Here is a 14,068-nt window from a genome sequence, read left to right as displayed (position 1 = left end):
AATCATATAACGACAACATATTGAAGTGCATGTTTCCTGGAATGGGTGCAAAAGGTTAGAACTGCCACAAGGGATTAACTTCTTGTTTTTCTCTCAGCTTAGTAATGAATGACCATTAAGTATATTATAAAATCTCTTATACCAACCTACACTAAAAATCTACTGCATGCCCTTGAAGGTTAAGGAAACAATTTATAAACTCCCATATTCTCATATGACCATGGTTTTTAAAATATGCTATATAATATCGTGTAGCATTTAGATACATTTTGTAATAACAGCAAAATTGTCTTTAGTTATCGTGCTGAAATCTCCCTAATCTTTCTTCAAGATGCTGGCATATATTTTACTCCTTAATTAAAACTGATGCTTGATAGTAACATAGTGGCTGATTGCCAGGTTTTTTCTGTCAGATTTATTAAATACTCATGCAGTGATTTTGACAATACCATTCCCTCGGTTCCTTTCATCCACTTGTTCTCACAAACCTCATTTCCTCGCTCTCTACCTCCTCTCTTTTTCACACAACCCTCCCTCTTCCTCCCATCCCCACCTCCATCATTCACCACCCTCCCTTAGATGGAAATGAACCTCATGATCATAGTTCTCTAGGAATCAGCCATTAGATCGCAACTTATGAGTCAGGAGAAATCCAACTCCTGTCACAAAATTTCTAATTGGCCAAGTCTGTACCTCAGAAATCAAATGTTTATTTCTGGGTTCTCATTATTTTTCCAACCTGTCTGTCCCTTCACAACTCAATGACCTTTCTAATTATTTTCAGATCACCTTTGTCCTTTCTTCATTCTAGATATTACAAAAGACAATATAGATCCATCACTTTGCACTGGCTTATTATGCCAGCATATAATTCCCATTCAGCTGCACCTCAGCAGATGATAACTTCATTAGATTTCCCATTTAATATTTGAGGAATCACTCAGTAAAAAAATAATCTTATGCCAATAGTTCAAATTGCTACTGCTCTTGATCTGATAAATAATTGATATGATAATGTGTACAATGGAGAATAGTTGCTTTTTGTGTGACATCAAAAATATGAAAGCAAATGATAGACAGCTTTTACATTCTCTGCTAAATGAAAACAAAAAGACTGCAGATGCTGGAAACACTCAACAGGTCAGGCAGCATCTGTGAAAATCAAAACAGAGCTAACATTTCAGGTTAAAGACCCTTCAGAGAGATTAACTCTGTTTCTTTATCTGTAGATGCTGCCTGACCTGCTGAGTGCTTCCAGCATTTTCTGTTTTTATGTTATATTCTCCATCTTTGATTTCCTAACCAGTGACGCACAGACACTTGCCTCCACAGTAGCAGTTTGGGTTTGATGCTACATCCATAAGGTAAATGGCAAAAATAGGTAAACTTCAGTAATCCTAGTTCTTTGCTGACTTGAATTCATCCACCAAGACCCAAAACATAGACCCAGATCCCAATTCTAAAAGTTCTCCGTGTTTTTGAATGGATGTTTTTAATCCTCTGACCAGAGTTGATTATATGATGGAACTTCATTGTTACATTAAGTCAATCATCTGAAAGCAAGATATGATATCAGAGCTAACATATCTGAACAGTTATTGACATCATCATCTCCAAAAATGTTGAAATGAATCAGCAGTCAAATATAATCCTGAACAAATGACCTGAGGCTCGTTTCATTGTGGTTGGGTGGGATTGTTTACAAATTCTCTGGATTGAACGACATTCAGATATAGTGAGATTTCAGTTCACAAAGTGTAATCCATCACATTTCTCTTTTCACCATTCCCTTGTAATACCATCAGACCTATCAAATTGTTGCAGCTTCATCTCAGATGCGAGACACTTTCCTTGTTCCTCACACACTACAAATCACAAATGCTATACGGAGATGAAATAGGGTGTTTTCAAAATTCATAGCATCCCTTTTATTATTTGATTATTTTTCTTTGCCATAACATGAAGTGCTAAATCTAAGCTGGAAGGCCCTTGGGACAGGTGCCTTCAAATAATTGAAGGTCGGTTCCTTTTATGAAAATCCTGTGGTTAGAACAGGCATGTTTATTTACCAGTTGATAGTGAGATCTTTAAGATAGGCTTCAGTTCTAGGCTTAAGAAGTAGGTGGTAACTGTCGTTAATTGTTTCGGCCTTTATCAACACCTCCTATCAAAGCTTCCCCAGTACTCACCAGCATTCTGAAATGAAGTTCAAAAGAAATCTTCAAGACAGCTAGGTTAGATATTCCTTCTGTCTCTACGTTAACTGTTCCAAATAGGATGGGTTCTAGGATACATTTTCCACTATTCTCTAAGAGGCTTTTGCTATCAAGCAAAGCAATTCCAAAGATGTACGGGTAGGTTAATATGGGTTTAAAATGGGCAGCGCGGACTCGTTGGGCCGGAAGGGCCTGTTATCATGCTGTAAATAAAAAAAATACTATTTCTTCCAGTTGATAGTTGATAGAAAGCAACTCCATGCCCCAGTGCTGGTTGAGTGCTTTGCTATTATTGGGATATTGGCCAAGTAAGCAGAAGGTAGACCATATTTTCAACCTTTAGATATTGCAAAAGCAGCATTTTGCTGTGTTTTTAGTGATAAGCCAAGTGTATATTTAAGTTTCAGGATGCTGAGCTTTACTTAAAATGGGCAATTTATTTAGTGCTCAAAAATCAATGGAGTTAGTTCATGAAGGACAACAAGATTGGGAAGGGGCTTCCGAAATGTTAGGTAGCACATGATTTGTGTAATACTGTTCCATTTCTGTTCTACCCATCTGATATACTATTCCAGGCATCATTATCTGAAGATCAGTGCTTACAGGATAAGGTTCAACAGGGAAGCAGTGACAGCTGTGACAGTTCTCATATGTATCCCCCAGACAAGATTTAACATCCGTGCAGCATTGCCAACATCTATCAATGTTGCCATAGCCCTAATTTTAAGCATCCAAATCCTTCCAAACTAGCACTGTTACTGTACAGTTTTCTGTGCACTGATACATGGGAAGTGGGAGTCAGATTTAGGAGCTGACATTTTTCTTACTGACCAGTAACAGCAGGAAGACTTCATCTGCCAATCTGCTGATAGTTTCACTGTAGGACACTCATTATTTGCACCCATTTAATAACTTGTGCACATTGCCATTCTGCAAGTAAACAGGAAGAGTTATTCTTCTTCTCAATGGGCAGTTGGCTTGTGTCTCCTATCATAAAATCATGGAAGTCAGTTACTGCATTTCTGGCTCTCCTAGGACACTTCCTCATTCTTTCTATCAGTTGTGTCATTCTTTAAAATAAGGGGCAGGAACACTGCAAGGATGGGAAGTGGCATTTCACCTTTTTCTGTATCCTGGGGCACATTGCAGTACAGAGGTCAGGGTCTAAAAAATCATTATAGACACTGTCATAACTCTACCCTGTAAAATACATCTTCACCCAACAAGATCTGAATCTTTAAAGAACTTCTACAACCAAGGAAAGGAAAGGAAAGGAACGGAACAGAACGGAAAAAAGAAAGGGAGGGAGGGAGGAAGGAAGGAATCTGGTCTCTTAGATACTGAGGCAGGATAACTAATTACAACAAATAATAAACAGCCAAGACCTCAAATGCATATTTTGTATCTGCATTCATTATAGAAGACACAATAAATGTACTGAAAACAGTTATTTTCTAAAGTTGTGCAAGAAGAATGAATTTAAAAGTCTGATCTTCCCACATAGTGGGAGCTCTTAAAGCAAAGGTTATTTGTGGGGACCACTGCATCAACTAGTATGGCTGTTTTAAGACAGCTTTTCCTTCAATAGTGGGTCAGAGACAGGATCCCAACATACAGTGGCATACTGCAGCATCAGGGGTGGGCACCTGGGTCAAGAAATCAGAGTAGTTGAGTGTCCCTCAAAGAAAACCCCTTAACTACCACACCACAGGAGATATATTATCCACTGCTGAAGATCCAAAGGTCTTCAGTTTGATGGATTCCATGACAAAGCACCAGGCAAAGACAGGACCCTTAATTTATGCCCACCCGGAACTCTTTCATCACAATTAGGCCTGTTCTTGCAGTGAGAGTCCACATGATTTCTGAAGCAAGTTTAGCTCTTACATGTTGTAGCAGCAATGACAAAGGGATTGCATGGGACAATATGTGACCGCCATGTGTCCAGCTTCCTCCATGAGAAAGCCCATGCCATCCACAGTGGGATGAGGGTACAATTACCCTCTGCATTTCCGTACATGCCAATCACAGATGATGATCTATTTTGCATTTTAATTGGATAGGGAATATACGCTACGCAAAATAGTTTCTAGATCATTCTGTCTTCATTCATATAAAATCTTCCTTGAGTTGCTTCTGCTGTGAATTTGGGTGACTCTTTACAGTTTATTTTCTGACAACACAACATGGAAAAAGTCGACAGCAACACTGACTTTGTGCAAATCCGCTTGTCATGCAAAACAATATTATCTGCTGGCCTTAGCTTCTGGGTACCTTAAAGGAAAAGTGAAAACTGCTAAATTTGAAGTCAGGACACTGGTGGTAGGAAGCTCCAGATAAACTTGATGAAACTTCTGACTTTCCTCAGTGTTCTTTTCTTCCTGTTTCAAAGGGGAATGTACATTTGGATTCTCTGTAAATTGGGTTTTGACTCTGAATTACAGAGTAGATACATGATGATTGACAGCATACTCCACCAGGCTGTTCAAATACTTCAGTGAATAAAATTCCACATTCAAGTCTACCTAAATATCAAGCAACTAGAATTCAATACATGAAAGAAAAGCACACATAAAAGAGCCATCTTTGTTTCCTTTTAACCTGATAAGTCAATATAAATTTAATATATTTGTATGGAAGTGCAATCCTGTTGCTTTGGTCCACATTGCATTTTGTCTGTATTATTGACACAAAGTCTTGGAAAAGCACTTACAAAAGTCTCAGTTTATATCTCCTGAAAACTTTGACTGTTCTAGCTTGCTGCTAAAATATCATCTTTAATAGTTTTCTCCTGGCTTGTGCCTCCCAAATACACCCCCAGAAGACTTCTGATCTTTGCTTTCATCTAATTTTCATGAACAAATGGTTTCTTCAGCACTCCACTTAATAGATCAGCTTAATCACAGAGGTGTTAGGGAACTATGTGGAGTCATTTCTTTACAGATTTACTTGACTGCAAATGCAGTTCTCAGATCTGTACCTTTTGAAAATATTTTTGAGTTTCCTGGTGGTTAGGGATAGACAAGCTTTTCCAATGGAGCAACATTCACTCAAGATGTACTCATGAATACAAAATGGATTCTTCATCAAATTACTCGATGGAGAATGATTAGTGCTCTTAAAGTCTCAGCACCAGTCAACATGAGACACAAAACTGGGAAAAATTGTAGTATATTTTCCAGCTCTAATGATCCCTCTTTTAATTATGGGCATACTTGCCACAAGCAAGATGTAATAAAGCAGCCTTACTATGAAGGTGATACTTAAAAACATAGAACATGAAAGCAAGGATGTAATGCTGAGGCCTCATAAGGCATTGGTCAGACCACATTTGGAGTATAGTGAGCAGTTTTGGGCCCCATATCTAAGGAGGGATCTGCTGGTGTGGAGGGGGCCCAGAGGAGGTTTACAAGAATGATACAGGGAATGAAAGGGTTAACACAAGAGGAGTGTTTGATGGCTCTGGGCCTGTACTCGCTGGAGTTTAGAAGGATGAGGGGGGAATCTCATTGAAACTTACTGAATATTGAAAGGCCTGGAAAGAGCGGATGTGGAGAGGATGTTTCCAGTAGTGGGAGGGTGCAAGACCAGAGGGCACAGCCTCTGAATAGAAGGACGTCCCTTTAGAACAGAGATGAGGAGGAATTTCTTTAGCCAGAGGGTGGCGAATCTATGAAATTCATTGTCACAGATGACCGTGGAGGCCATGCCATTGGGTATATTTAAAGCAGAGTTCGAGAGGTTCTTGATTAGTAAGGGTGTCAAAGGTTACAGGGAGAAGGCAGGAGAATGGGGTTGAGAGGGAAAAATAAATCAGCGATGATGGAATGGTGGAGGAGACTCGAAGGGCTGAATGGCCTAGTTCTGCTCCTATGTCTTATGGTCTTACACAGAACACAGGAACAGCCCTTCGGCACCCCCCCCCCCCCCCCAAGGTCTGTGCCAAACATGATGTCAATTTAGACTAATCACATCTGTCTTTGCATGGTCTGCAGCAACCAGAACTGCACACCATACCTCTGCAACATGACTTGCCAACTTTTATACTCAATGCCCCGACTGATAAAGGCAAGTATGCCATACAATTTCTTTGCCACCCTATCTACTTGTGTTGCCACTTTCAGGGAGCTATGAACTTGCACCCTAAGATCCCTCTGTACAATGCTTCTAAGGGTCTTGCCATTAACTGCAATACTTTCCCCTTACAATTGACCTCCCAAAGTGCAACACCTCACGCTTGTATGGATTAAACTCCATTTGCCATTTCTCCACCCATGTTCACAACTGATCTATATCCTGCTGTATCCTTTAACAACCTTCCTCAATATCCACAACATTACCAATTTTCATGTTGTCTGCAAAGTTACTAAGCAGCCCACCTACATTTATGTCCAAACAAACAGAGGTCCCAGCACTGATCCCTACTAGTTGTTATACTTCTACCTTTTCTGGGACTTAAAACATATTTGATTTCCTAGTTCTGGTAAATGGCCATTTATCTGAAATGTTAACTCTTGTTTCTCCCTCTACAGATAGTGCCTAACCGATTTTCTATTATATAAACCGGTTGATTAAAACACAATAAGTAAGGCTGTTGAGGTGAATGCACATGTGCAATCCTGTCAGAATTGAAATACTCAGAGAGGCATTAAATTCAACAGCATTGGCCTATCAAAGGGCTGTGCAGGTTCCAGCAAAGAAGATACCAGCATCAACATAGAAGACTTCTGAAACCTTCTATGTTCACCTCCCTCTGTAACTGGATCCTTGACTTTCTAACAAACAGACCGCAGTCAGTGAGGATAGGCAGCAATACCTCCGGCACGATTATTCTCAGCACTGGTGCCCCACAAGGCTGCGTCCTCAGCCCTCTACTCTACTCTACTCCTTATACACTCATGACTGTGTGGCCAGATTCTGCTCTAACTCCATCTACAAGTTTGCAGATGATACCACCGTTGTAGGCCGTATCTCAAACAGTGATGAGTCAGAGTACAGGAAGGAGATAGAGAGCTTATTGCGATGGTGTCATGACAACCACCTTTCCCTCAATGTCAACAAAACAAAAGAGCTGGTCATTGACTTCAGGAAAGGGGGCAGTGTACATGCACCTGTCTACATCAATGGTGCTGAGGTCGAGAGGGTTGAGAGCTTCAAGTTCCTGGGAGTGAACAACACCAACAGCCTGTCCTGGTCAAATCACGTAGAAGCCACAGCCAAGAAAGCTCACCAGCACCTCTACTTCCTCAGGAGGCTAAAGAAATTTGGTTTGTCCCCTTTGACTCTCACCAGCTTTTACAGATGCACCATAGAAAGCATCCTATCTGGATGTATCACGGCTTGGTACGGCAGCTGCTCTGCCCAGGACTGCAAGAAACTGCAGAGAGTTGTGGACACAGCCCAGCGCATCACGGACACCAGCCTCCCCTCCTTGGACTCTGTCTTTACCTCTCGCTGTCTTGGTGAAGCAGTCAGCATAATCAAAGACCCCACCCACCAGGGACATTCTCTCCTCTTCCATCAAGTAGAAGATACAGGAGCCTGAGGTCACGTACTACCAGACTTAAGGACAGCTTCTACCCCACTGTGATAAGACTATTGAACAGTTCCCTTATATGATAAGATGAACTATGACCTCACGATCTACCTTGTTGTGACCTTGCAGCTTATTGCACTGCACTTTCTCTGTAGCTGTGACACTTTACTCTGTACTGTTATTGTTTTTACTTGTACTACATCAATGGACTCTGTACTGACTCAATGCAACTGCTCTGTGTAATGAATTGACCTGTACGATCGGTTTGTAAGACAAGCTTTTCACTGTACCTCGGTACAAGTGACAATAATAAACCAAGGTCTCCTCACCACCTATTTTAATGAAGGGACCATCTTGTACAGACATAGTTTCAGACGTCTACTCATCTTGCCTGTACAGTCGCTTATAGATCACAAGAACAAGCTATGATTTGAGAAAATGCAGAAATATTACTCCTTACTCCCAAATGAAGTAATAACTGATCTTGAATTTCATTGGCTGCTGTTGCCAATTATATTAAATGTCCATTTTGTACACTCATTGTCACTCCCAGAAGAAAATTTGTTCAAAACGTGCCTGTTATGCCTCATAAATATCATATGATTTCTTTACATTACTCCCATGTGTTCTGAAGCGGTTCTTGTGCCTCTTGCATGTGCCGATGAGATGACTGTGCATGAAAGCTCCTCAAGTGTCCATGATTTTCAAATGTTTCTCTTAAATCAGGCAAGCATAGAATACACGTTGGCTAAGTTGCCTTCTTTTGCTTTATCTTCTCAGTCTCTCATTATATGTGCCATGAGGATATCAAAATATCCTACTGATGTTTTAGGACTCCAAGTGACCAACCTGCTGAAATCCATACTTATCTACTCTTTTACTGACGACTGTATTTTGCAATGCCAATGAGCTTGAAATTGTCATTCCAGTATCTCTTTGACTCATTGTTACATTGCTCTCTTGGAACTGGGGATGCCAAAATAATGGGAGCCTGCCATATTAGTCCATGATCTCAATATACATTTATTGTCTGGATTGCTAAGATTGAAGTGAAATATTTTAAAAGCATATTTCTTGAGCCTGTTATTTTGTGATCAAATGTAAAATCTCCTGCTTTCTTTTAAGCATTTTTTGAGCAATGGAACTTGCATATTTGTTAGCTAAAAAAAATGACATTCCTTTTGGTTCCTCAATCTGATTTAAAGCTGCCCAATGTTGCAATGCAGCATATTCTTGGACTTTGGATAATCCAGATCAGATCAGATTTCTTTATTAGTCACATGTGCATCGAAACACAGTGAAATGCATCTTTTGCATAGAGTGTTCTGGGGGCAGCCGACAAGTGTTGCCACCCCATCTACAGAAAGAGGAAAGATCCATATTAACAAACTTTAAATCAGCTTTGTGACAATGTAGCTAATATATGATATACCATAGAACAATACAGCACAATACAGGCCCTTCGGCCCACCATGTTGTGCTGACCTTCAAACCACACCTAAGACTATCTAACCCCTTCCTCCCACATATCCCTCTATCTTAAATTCCTCCAAATAACAATCAATTGCTGCATGACTTTAAATGTGAATTCAGCAATTGTACAGTTTCACTTTCTAATTTTTTGATTGGCCAATATGTTCTTGAATTTATAGCAAAAGAGGGACCCTTACCAAAGTCAGTTTTCCAATCCATATCTTCAGTCCTCTGCACTTCTGTGAATTCAAGGCAGAGCAGATGTGGAACATTCTTCCCTACTGACAGTGTATTTTGCTGTTTCTATTCACCATTTTTTTTGCTTTACTTATCTGTTGGTTAAACGCAGTTTTTGTTCTTGTTGTGGAAGTCATGTCACCTTCTGTCATGTTCCTCTTTCTCTTCAGATTGCAGTCTGTCACAAATTTCTTTCAGTCATTTTGATGCATGGCTTGACCCCATATGGTCCTCCTATACGAATATAACTATATTTCAGGCCACTGACTCCATTCCAACTAGAGCTTTGCTCCTTAATCTAACCACTTCAAGGCAGACTGGAGCAACTTCAGTCTGAAGATTTGAAGGAGTCAGGGACCAATTTTCCTGCTTGTAAAGGTACGAATTGTGTTCATACTGGCGGCACACTTTTATTGCAATTACATGTATACTATATGTTATACCACATACAGGTTATCAGAGGTATAGCTACAATCCTGATCAAAAATGTTTTCTGAGCCCACAAGCCAGGAATTCACTCATGGTTCTTTACAACCTGTCAGTTTAATAAAAATCACATTAATTTTTCAATTAAAATCTTAATTGGACATAGCCCCTCAAATTGCAATTTTTTCATGAAATCCTCAGCTGAAAAGTGTTAGGTGACTGGTCAAAAATTAAAGTCTAATTAAACATCACTTTTTCTAGATTAGTACACGTATAGAGTCCTCATTATTTCAATTTTCCGACCTGCCACAGACATTATTTAAGGTGCCACCTCTTTCTGTCTCATCTGAATCTAATTTGCATATCAGTAATTCCATTAATTAGCCCATGTGGGCTCTGGCTACTAATAATAGACAAGGGAAAGGTATAATGTATTGCGACTGCTCACTTATAATAGACTCACTGCCACCCTGTCATGTGCAAATTGTTCTGATTTTAAAAAGTACATGATTAAAGTGAAAGATTCCTGAGCTGAACCTGCTCTATAAACCATTAGCCATCCCCTCGCCTGCTATTTTAGCAGAGATTAACCTATTTAGTTTAGTTTGGTTGTGCATTGTGCACACAGGTCTTTGTTTTACATTTCTTGCCTTTCCACTGGGATTGCAGGCCAGTAGACCAGATGCTTTCTCTCAACTATCCCAGTGCATGAAATTCATAAAATCTGAGCAACTAGGCCAGAGTCCCTTACGAATCTGAATGTCACACTCAAGGGGAAAATCTTACCCTGCAGCAAGCTGCATCTTTGATTGACATGGTGAGGAGGTCTGGGGAAATCAAGGGGCCTGCAAATTATGCATACATTCAGTTGAAAGATGCTGCAAACCACAGCTCCCAAATAGCATTATTAGATTCACCTTCTCCCTTTCAAGATATTGTTACCTGGGTCTTGCAGATCTAAAATCATTAGAAATTCAAATCCACTTAACACCTACAAGCTCAAATGAAACTGCTTCTGTTTTCAGATTCTCGATATCCGGCAGGTGTGCTTTCGCTTGCGTCTTGATGTAGCACTTCTCTCCTCCAGCAAAGTGAATTCCTGTGATTCCCTGTACAATAGAAATTACTTGCAGTTAATAATCTATACACAAGTCTGTAGCTCCTCACATTACTGGGAAGAATGAACAAGTAAAACAAGTGAAACAATTTACAATTCTGTTGTCAACTTTTCAAAGAACAAGTAGCCCTGGTTTAGCAACAGTGCTTTTGTCTCAGAACCAGAGCTTGTGGTTCAAGCCCCACTCTGGAGACCTGCACACTTAATCTAAGCTGCACTGTGGACATGATATTAAACTAGGATCCTCTCGGGTGGATGTAAACATTCCCATGACACTATTTGAGAAAGAGTAGGGGAGTTCTCCCTTGTGTTGCAACTAATATCTCCCTAGTCTAATACCACACCAACAGATTATTAGGACATCATCACTTTGTTATTTTGGGAGATTGCTGCGTACAGATTAGCCAGTGCATTTCCTACGCCACAGCAGTTGATATACTTAAAAAAAAGTGTATGATTTTAAAATACCTGAGATTATAATAAACACTATGTGAAAGCAAGTTCTTTCTTTCTTAGCCCTGATCTATTTGGCTTTTTGAAATGTGCCTTAAACTTCATTAATATCATCCTTATTTACAAAAAAAGCATTAATTCCCAAATATTCAGGGCAGGTAGCTATTTTACATAGAATGATACAAAGGCAATTTTCATTCATTCCCAGTCAGGGTGAATTCATGTTGCAGGTGAAATTTTAGTTTTTTTTTTAAAAATAAGATCATGAGTACTCTGTCTGTCCGTGGTTTGACAGTGTGGACCTCAAAATAGGCAACCAGCATTCTCACCCAAAGGGTACTGAAATGTTATGGAATAGTAAAATACGGAATCCAGTGCTGGCTGTAGGATTCTAATGCAGCTTGCAAGAAGCAGAAGGCAGAGCATGTTCTGCCCAAGGGCACCAGATGATAAATAATCTTCCCCGAAAGGAGCCATAACCACCACAGAAACTGCATCTTTGGAGTCAGGAGGGGCAGGCATGTTTTGCCTGGCTCCATTAAAATCCTGTTACCAGCTACTGAATGGTCTCCACTGCATGTGTCCCTCCCTTAGATCACTTATCCCTCCTTAAAGTTTGACTTATGGCAATCAAATTCAAAACACACTTGAATATAAAAATGGTTTCAGATGAAGATAGATTGGTGTAATTCCCTATGAATCAATATACACTTAATAAACCAGAAGAGAGAACCTGAACAACTTAGAAATATATACCACCTTTAAGGTAGCAAAAACATTGCAATGTGTCTACTAAGAACATTGTTGAACAAAAAGTAGTGCTGAGACAGTTATTAAATAAGAATAGAACATACAGACACGAGACAGATATCCCAAGGTCAGGTCAAAGAACCAGGTTTTAAAGGGTCCTTGAAAAGAGGAAAAGAGATAAAGAGGGGGAAAGGCTTAGGGAGAGAATTTCAGAACTGTGCTGTTGGAGGTGAAGGCAAAGTTGCCAGTGGCAGAACAATTAAAATTTGGGAATAATGACGGCAAAAATGAGAGGAATAGAAATATTGTGAAAGGCTACAGAGTGAGAGAGATTATAGAGAAAGGGAGAGACAAGACCATGAGTGTGTTCAAAAACAAGGATGAGAACTTTAAAGACTAATGTGGTTTAATCAGGCACAGGAATTATGGGTTAATGGAACAGTGCAGCTCAGGACACAGGCAGTGGTCTCGAATGATTTTAAATCTTTGTAGAGTAGAATGAGGCAGGCCAGCCAGGAATATGTTGGGAGAGTCAAATCTACAGGTAACAAAGACAAGCTCTGAAGGTTCATCAGCAGATGAGCTGAGGCTGGAGTGAACCAGGAAATGTTAAGGAGATGGAATGAGCAAGTTTTTGTGATAATGCAAAGATGGGGTCTGGAACTCAAATATATCACCAAGGGTGAAATATTTCACCAAGATAGCAAACAGTCTGGGAGTAAGATTGTGGCTTAGAAAATGACCAAAAATGACGACTTTGGTCTGCCCTATATTTAGTTTTTCTTGTCCAGTATGTTGGGCAAACAGTCTGATATTTTAGGAAAGTTGGATGGGGCTCGAGTTAGGTGGTTTGTTAAAGCCAGGTGTCTTTACCACTCATATGGAAAATGACACCATGTTTTTGGATAATGTGAATGAGGGACAGCATAGAAAGGAGAAGTAGGGGAAGGTCAAGGATGGGTTCCCATTGGGTACTGGGAGCAATGGTGTGGATACGAGGAGAAGTCATTGCTGATGTTTCATTGACTATTACTTAACAGAGAAGAATGGAACTGTGAGTGCCAGATGACAGTGCCGACGTGTGAGAAAAGGAAGGGATAGTCACTATGTCAATGGCAAAAAGATAATTGAGAAAGGCAAAGAGGGATAGATTACGCAGGATATCACTAGTAATTCTGATCAATGTTGTGGTGATATGAAAAGTGGATTGGAAGGATTCAAACTAAGAGTTTTGGTAACACTGGCCAAGTATTTGGGAGGTTATAACATGCTTAGGGAGACTGGAGAAGAAAGGCATGTTTGAGGTGGGACAGTACTTTGCAGTAATGGAGGGGCCATGGTTTGGTATTTTGAGGAGACGGATGATGATAGCAAATTAGAAGGGAGGGACACAGTACCTAAGCATGCGATCCATTGGCAGTGTCAGCTGACAAAGGGGCTATGAAGGGAAATTGGGTGGTCAGCTGTCAATGGGATTACAGTGGATGGATAGAGGTAGGCAGAACGAGTTTACAGAGTGCATGAGGATGTTGAGGAAGTATCAAGAGATGTGAATTTGGGACTGGGACAAGGAGGAAATTAAAAGAGTTGGTTCAGTGGGTGAGGATGAGGAAGGATGAGGGCAGTGTCAACAGACTTCATCGTCTCAGTCCTACAGACAAAAAATTCCATGAACTCTTTGCACTCATTGGAAGCGATGTTGGAGGAGATAGGGAGAAGAATTTAAAAAGGCAATTTGCAGAGAGGATAGAAACCAGAAGTTATTTGTGCATATCAGAATGATCCTGTTTTTCTTTAGTGAGTTATTTCAGTGGACAAGAGCAGGGATTGACACATTGGTGAATGGATGAACCAGTTGCA

The 14,068-nt window shown here is 40.1% G+C and overlaps 1 protein-coding gene across 1 annotated transcript in view; it reads right to left on the bottom strand.

The window, feature by feature from the left end:
- cnmd (chondromodulin) overlaps window positions 1-14,068 on the bottom strand; it is a 48,685-nt gene that overhangs the window by 25,637 nt on the left and 8,980 nt on the right. The window contains exon 4 of the mRNA XM_052026483.1: window positions 10,884-10,997. Within this exon, the coding sequence (XP_051882443.1) occupies window positions 10,884-10,997 (114 nt within the window). The remainder of the gene's footprint in view (window positions 1-10,883; window positions 10,998-14,068) is intronic.

This window comes from Pristis pectinata, chromosome 11, assembly GCF_009764475.1.
Source record: "Pristis pectinata isolate sPriPec2 chromosome 11, sPriPec2.1.pri, whole genome shotgun sequence".
Taxonomy (NCBI): Eukaryota; Metazoa; Chordata; class Chondrichthyes; order Rhinopristiformes; family Pristidae; genus Pristis; species Pristis pectinata.
Note: the sequence above shows the minus strand (reverse complement) of the source record. Positions and strands in the feature narration are given on the sequence as shown.